The sequence below is a fragment of the Mobula hypostoma genome, chromosome 2 (assembly GCF_963921235.1).
Source record: "Mobula hypostoma chromosome 2, sMobHyp1.1, whole genome shotgun sequence".
In the NCBI taxonomy this organism is placed as follows: Eukaryota; Metazoa; Chordata; class Chondrichthyes; order Myliobatiformes; family Myliobatidae; genus Mobula; species Mobula hypostoma.
The window spans coordinates 250,319,290-250,327,135 of record NC_086098.1 but is presented as its reverse complement, the minus strand read 5'-3'; the positions used below and the strand labels follow the sequence as shown (position 1 = coordinate 250,327,135).

General features: G+C 42.4%; 1 protein-coding gene across 1 annotated transcript in view; it reads left to right on the top strand.

Moving 5' to 3' along the window:
* The first annotated feature begins 1,877 nt into the window (after nt 1-1,877).
* The window catches only part of LOC134337684 (V-set and transmembrane domain-containing protein 2-like protein), a 164,870-nt gene continuing 158,901 nt past the window's right edge, over nt 1,878-7,846 (top strand). Inside the window, exon 1 of the mRNA XM_063032878.1 lies at nt 1,878-2,137. Within this exon, the coding sequence (XP_062888948.1) occupies nt 2,062-2,137 (76 nt within the window). The 5' untranslated portion in view covers nt 1,878-2,061. The remainder of the gene's footprint in view (nt 2,138-7,846) is intronic.

Here is a 7,846-nt window from a genome sequence, read left to right as displayed (position 1 = left end):
TATATAGAAAACATAGAAAATAGGTGCAGGAGTAGGCCATTCGGCCCTTCGAGCCTACACCACCATTCAGTATGATCATGGCTGATCAGCCAACTCAGAACCCTGTACCAGCCTTCTCTCCGTACCCCCTGATCCCTTTAGCCACAAGGGCCATATCTAACTTCCTCTTAAATATAGCCAATGAACTGGCCTCAACTGTTTCCTGTGGCAGAGAATTCCACAGATTCACCACTCTCTGTGTGAAGAAGTTTTTCCTAATCTCGGTCCTAAAAGGCTTCCCCATTATCCTCAAACTGTGACCCCTCGTTCTGGACTTCCCCAACATCGGGAACAATCTTCCTGCATCTAGCCTGTCCAATCCCTTTAGGATTTTATATGTTTCAATAAGATCCCCCCTTAATCTTCTAAATTGCAACGAGTATAAGCCTAGTTGATCCAGTTGAAAGTCCTGTATGTGTTGCTCTATGGTCTGATGTCTCTTAATAGAGTGTTCAAATTAAAACTGAAAATACTGGCAGTGCTCAGCAGGTCGGGCAGCATCAGTGGAGAGACAGGAAAACTATTAATGTTTCAAGTCCATGTAGCTTCGTCAGAAGTTTTGTGGAAAATTGCTCCGCACAAGATGTTGCGGTACGCCCTTCACTCTCCACTGGGCTCTCCCGGCTGCGAGGAGATGAGGGGCGTCTCGCAAGATCTAGAAATACAAACAGTTCCCTGTTATCACTGTAATCCATCGCCACATTTGAACACCCAGCAAAGATTCTATTTCACTCGGTCCTCGACCAAGGAAGTTTAAACTCACCCTTCTAATAAACGCGCGACCTCCCGTTGTTCCTTCTGTTCTTTAATGATCTCACGGTGAATTTTATCAGCTGAGAGGGCAAAGAAATTTCATGACTTCGAGGGCCACTTTGTTTTGCTGTGCGAAGTTGAGGGAATTCAGTGGGAGGGTGCATATTCCGGGCTAAGAACCTACCCCCATTCCCCTGTCTTGTAAATGAGCAGGGAATCAGACAAGGAGCGACAGAGTCCTTTACAGACACCGAGTGGTTATTCTTTTCAAAATTATTTGTTACAATAGTAAACCGTAAAGTAAATATAAGACACTTACAGTGCCCTAAACCGAGCCCAGCACTGTATGAAAAAGCTTATGATCGGATATTCACCTCGGGTGAAGTTAAAGCTCCCAGAATCACTGGTTAAATCGAGCGCCGCTTTGATTTTAACAAACTCGAGATTGAAGATTTAAACAACATACATCAAAGTTGCTGGTGAACGCAGCAGGCCAAGCAGCATCTATAGGAAGAGGCGCAGTCGACGTTTCAGGCTGAGACCAATTGTTTATTATCACTCGTCAGTAAAGGAGAACGAAATGATTGTTAATCCGGATCCGATGCGGCATAAAAACATAATAAACATAAAGAACTCAACAAAACAACACAATACATATAAATACATGAAGTTAACTGATATACACGGACTGTATGCACATAAAGAGACGCTAGGTACAGGAGTATCTGTACGTAAGGGGACTGACAGAAAATGATGAGGTCGTGCTGGTGGGTTAATGGGTGAAGGTGATGATCAGTTTCGGCTTGGGGAAGTAACTGTCCGGTGGTCGCTGGTTGATACACCTTCAGCTCGCCGTATTGTCTTCGCGGCATCAAAGGAGCTAATAGACATTATGGGATTCACTGCATTCAGAGAACCTGCGAGTTACAATAGAAGACAGCGACGTCGCTGAGAGTAGCAGGCTGTGTGTGCAAAACTTTGCTTCTTGCGAGCGTGGTCCTGGACGCCAGAAAATAGGCAGAAAAAAGAAGGCAGTCCGAGCGAATACATCCGCGCGGTGAGCAGGCGCCCACGTGCTCAGCGCTGTTCTGCTCGGAGCGTCTCCTCCGCCACATCGTCGAGTACCGCAGAGGCGGCAGCTCCCGGAGAGCAGCCCGCACCAGATCAGCGGGGAAACCGAGGAGGTTCGGGCGAAGATTTGCTCAGACTCGGGTTCGGATTTCCAACACCCAAGCCCGACCTATGTAAATACGCTGCGTCGCAGGCAAGATGGGGAGGTTTGGAGTGATTCTAGGAGCTTTGCATTACCTGGGGCTCTACGTCCAACTCTCCGCTTCTTCACAAGGTGAGAATCAGCTCTTGGCGATTCCGCTCGAAAGGTCCAGTGCGAACAGCCGCGGAGAATGGACTTGGAATGCACTTAGAATTGCCGGCACAGGCACTGCGCTTTAATTCTTACTGTCATCTCCTTCTTAACCGTAGAATATAACTTAAAGTTCCCATGGCTGCAATTAATGTCTCGATTATAAATTAAGGATTTAAAAATATATTCTTTCAGTTTATATATTTATAATGAAGCTAGGTAGGTTAAAATCTGAATCGAGTCTACACCCTACCGTTTATATTTGTATACAGTATTTATAAGCGTTGACTTCTAACAGATGGAAAACAAATATTCAAATCAAACATTGGATTTTATTCAGGATGGAAACTTCCTGCTCCCATTAGCATGATGGAACGCCCTGTGGTAGGCGAGAATAGAAACTGAGGAACATACAATATAACCAATCTCGCCATCCTTGTGTATCTGTGTGCGATCTTGTATATCAAGCCGTAATTGTACCATAGATTGCAAGTAATAATTAACCATTTGAAAACCAGTCAAATGTTTGGAACGACTTTTAATTAATTTCTTTCTGTAGTTCGCAGTGAATGACCGATAAACCTGCAATGCTATTTGCTTTGACTTTTAACTATTAAATTTCAAAATAATAATTAATTCAATGATTACAAAAGATGACAACATATTTGAATAGAGAAACGTTGTGCTTATAATTTTTCACTTTTAATCGGTGGTATCCGACCCGGCTGTGACTGACTACAGTCAAAGAGTAAGTTTTTCTTAGGTATTTGTAAATTGAGCATGGAGTTGTGGACCTTTTTAAAAAGTTTGTCTCCTAAATTAGCTGAGTTTAACATAGTACCTATGTGCATTTTCTTTTCTGTTGACCGTGGGAGGAAAGAAACCATGGTTCTCTCCTTGATCTTCCAGTTTGAATGCTGAATTCTGTGACTGGTTACAACAGAATTCCGCCTCCACCTTAGGTAGTGCCTAATAAAGTACGTTTGTGGTCTTCTGCTGCTGTACACCATCCACTTCACCTTCTGATGTGTTGTGCATTCAGAGAAGCTCTTCTGCACACCACTGTTGTAACACCTATTCTAACATCTGCTATTTTCTGTCAGCTTGAACCAGTCTGATCATTCTCCTCTCACCTCTCTCATTAACAAGGTGTCCTCACCCATAGAAATGCCCTCACTTGATGTTTTATTTCTCTGTAAATTCTAGAGACCGTTGTGCATGAAAATCCCAGAAGATCAGCAGTTTCAGAGATACTCAAACCACCCCGTCTGGCACCAACAATCATTCCATAGTCACTTAGATCACATTTCTTCCCATTCTGATATTTGGTCTGAACAACAACTGAACCTCTTAACTGTGTCCATAAGCCTTAATATACTGAGTTGCTGCCACATGAATGGCTGATTAGATATTTGTGTTAATTAGCAGGTGTACCTAATGAAGTGGCCACTGAGTGTGTTCTTCTGACTCAGTACTTAGCGTGAGTAAACATTGGATGCCGCAGAGCAGAAGCAACCCTGTAAAGGTTCACATATATCTGAGAGAAATATGTAGGTTAACACGATATTACAGCTAATATGGTGAACCTAAACTTCTGTTCTCAATGTATAATGATTGGACTGGCCCCAGCTTTTGGTGGGGTGGGATGAGGCCAGTGAAGGGCGGGGTGGTGTGCAATGGAGGTCAGGGGTTGGGGGATGGGGGCTGGGGAATAATATGGCAGCAAATCATAAACATAAGGGATTCTGCAAATACTGGAAATCCAAAGCAACACACACAAAATGCTGGAGGAACTCAGCAGGTCAGGCAGCATCTATGGAGAGGAATAAAGAGTTGACATTTCAGGCCAAGACCCTTCATCAGGACAGCATCCTGATTGTTAAATATGATGACTCCATTCAGGAGAAGCAAGCCATTATAATATGTGCCTTGTCTTATTTTCGAGAGATAAAACCTAAAATGGTTCCCTCCTGGAGCCTGGTGTGCACTAAATTTAATGTGTTGAAATGCATTTTCCTGACAAGGTCCGAAATATCTTTGTACATATAGTTATTTTTGACTGTGTGTATCCCTGTTCTTGCCAAATAGCATACTTGTCCAGAGTAGAACAAGTAAACTTTTTCTAAGCATCCAAATATACAACTGATTGACCACACTCAGTGTTCCATCCAACCTCCCCCTCAGCTGTGACTATCTATATATCTCTGCCATGACAAACCCCACCCACTCAATAGTACAATCTTCAGAGAAAGCCAAAATAAAAGCAACAAAATGTATACTTTTATAAACTTAGTGATTTTTTCAAGTTTATATATTTAAATATATATACAATTGAAATTTATTTATTTAATATATTTAACACTATATTTTATCAATAGATATTTAAAATGATACAATAAAACAGAACAACACATTTGCAATTGGAACAGAATACTATTGAAAATTTAAGAATGCTTTTGGAAATTATTTCCTTACCCAGCATTGGGGTGTGAATGACACAGATCAAGACAGGCTCATAAAAGTAACGTGTGTCCACAAACATCTCCAACACATAATGCTTATTTGTATATTAGTCCAGAAAGCTGCATGCACAGATCGTTACAGCTGGCTAATGAGTGTTTGCTATTGATTACACTGGATGAATCATTTTCCCCGTTAATGGTCTGCGTTATCTCAATATCTATATATTAAAAAAATGAAATCCTACTGGTTTCTAGGGGTATGTTTTAATTTACAGACATTGACAGTTAATTTTCATTTTAACACCTTAGTTCCGGCAGTACTTTTAATTTACAGAGGTGAAAAGCTAATATTCAGTTTGAAACATAGGATATTTCATGAAACTGTAAGATATAATTAAAATCTGCATCAAAAGCTGTTCCTGTTCAATTTGTTTTACTTACTGCTGGATCTGGATGGAGGCAGACACCGGTGTTCACTGGAAAAGTGAGAATGCCCCCTGGTGATAAGAACAGATGCCCAGTACATTGATAACCAGTCAAAGCCAAAAGATGTTTAAATTATAATTAACCATTTTATTCTTTATAGTCATTTCATCCAGAATGTGATGGTTGCACAATCATAGCCTTTGCATATTGATTTACATTACGTTCTTTTCTCAATGCACAACACTCAGCATAGTGTATTTAAACAAGCATCTTCTCTCCGTCCACCACAAAAGGCAGGATTTCCAGATAAGCTCCCATTTAAATTTCACTTCTCATTCCCATTCCAGCATGTCGATCCATGGCCCATGGTACTGTCATGATGAGGCCATTTTCAGGTTGGAAGCCCATTTCTCTAACTTGGAGTAATTTCTCCCCTGTCACACTTATTTCTTTTTTCTATTCCCCATTCTAGCTCTCCTCTTCTCCTCATCTGCCCATCAGCTCTCTCTGGTGCCCCTCCTCTTTCCCTTTCTCCCATGGTCCACTCTCCTCTCCTATCAGATTCCTTCTTCTTCATCCCTTTACCCCTTACAACTATCACCTCCCAGCTTCTCACTCAATTCCCCCTGCCCCCACTCACCCACCTCCCCCCTCAGCTGGTCTCACCCATCACCTTCTAGCTTGTAGATCTTCCCTCCCCCAACCTTCTTATTCTGGATTCCACGTGCCCACCCCCCCACCTTCCTTTCAGTCCTGGCATAGTTTCTTTGCCCAAAGCATTAACTGTTTATTCCACTCCATAGATATTGTCTGACTTGTTGAGTTCCTCTGATATTTTGTGATTGTTGCTCAGGATCCAACATCTGCAGATTCTCCTGAGTTTGTGAAACGAATCCTTCCTCCCCAGATGCATCAAATATCTTTCCTCGGCTTATAATGTTCTTTGCTTTTGTTGAGCATGGGTATTGATGGAATAGGCTTTTATTGCCCATTCTCAGTTTGCTGCAGAGAATTTTACTCTGAGTCACTTTCTTGAATTGCGATGGTTTGTATGTTGAGGTTACACCCATGGTCATAGTATGAGGGAGCTTCAGGATTTTGAGCGTGCAAGGTCAAGAAAGATCTTTTCATCAGTACAGTGTGTGACCTGGAGGTATGGTGGCTTTGCCATACATTCGTTGCCCTTTTCCTCCCAGATAGTCAGTGTTGGAAGTTCTGGAGGTGCAATCAAAGAACTTTTGCTAATTAGACCACAAGACCATTTATCATTCAACGGATCTGTCCTGGGCCCAGCATGTAAGTGCCAATACAAAGGAAGTGCAGCAGTGCCTCAACTTCCTTAGACAATTGGGAAGATTTGACATAACATCTAAGACTTTGACAGACTTCTATAGATGTGTGGTTGAAAGTATGTTGACCGGTTGCATCATGGCCTGGTATGGAAACGCCAATGCCCTTGTTCGGGAAAACATACAAAAAGTAGTGAATATAGCCCAGTACGTCTCTAGTTAAGCCCTCCCAACTATTGAGCACATCTACATGGAACACCGCTGCAGGAAAGCAGTATCCATCAGAAAGGATCCCCACCATCCAGGCCATGCTCTCTTCTCACTGATGCCATCAGGAAGAAGGTACAGGACCCTCAGGACACACACAACCAGGTTTAGCAACATTTATTACCCCTCAACCATCAGGCTTTTGAACCAGAGCAGATAACTTCACTTAACTTCACTCGCCCCATCAGTGAGGTGTTCCCTCAACTTATATATTCATTTTCAAGGGCTCTTCACCTCATGTTCTCGATACTTATTGCTTATTTATTTATTATTCCCTTTTGTACTTGCACATTTTGTTGTCTTTTGTACGATGTCAGTCCTGTTGGATGCAGTCTTTCTTTGATTCTATTGTGTTTCTTGGATTTACTATGTATGTCCTCAAGGAAATATATCTCAGGGTGATATATGGTGGCATATTTAGATTTGGATTAGATTATGAGGACGCTCAGTCCTCGTTTATTGTCAAGTAGGGTACTGTGCACAATCCTGATTTGATGGAGACGGACGTGAGAGCATGGAGGAACATCTGGTGAAACTTCTGAAATGCCTGCTTCGCTGCTGCTGCTGCAACTGTGTGGTGCGAAACCTCCAGAGGGGAAGGCTCTGAGTCCCCGGCTTTGCTTGTTGCTTGGCGGCCAGGGCGGGGTCGAAGCGCTCAGCAGAGGATGGTGCTCAGTGCTCGGTGTCAAAGGGCTGGTCGGAGTATATACATACTTTGATAATAAATTTACTTTGAACTATGACCGTAAGACATTAGAACAAAATCAGGCAATTTGTCCTATCGAGTCTGCTCCACCATGGCTGATTTACTATCCCTCTCAACCCTGTTCTCCCATTTCTTCCCCATAACCTTTGATGCACTTGCTAATCAAGAAACTATCACCTCTGCTTTAAATATACTCAATGTCTTAGCTTCCACAGCCATCTGTGGCAATGAATTCCGCAGATTCACCAGCCTCTGGCTAAAGAAATTCCTCCTCATCCTTGTTCTAAAATGGATATCCCTCTATTCTGGGGCTGTGCCCTGTGTTCTCAACTCCTTCCACTATAGGAAACATCTTCTCCATGTCCAATCTTGGCCATTTAATATTTGGTAGGTTTCAATGAGATCCCCCTTCATTCTTAAAAAAAACCTAGAAAATATACGAGATAGCTGCCAGCTTCTAATCCTTCCCCTTCCCCTCATATTTATGGCCAGAAATATCGACTGTTTGCTCCTCTCCACAGCTGCTGCCTGATCTGCTGAG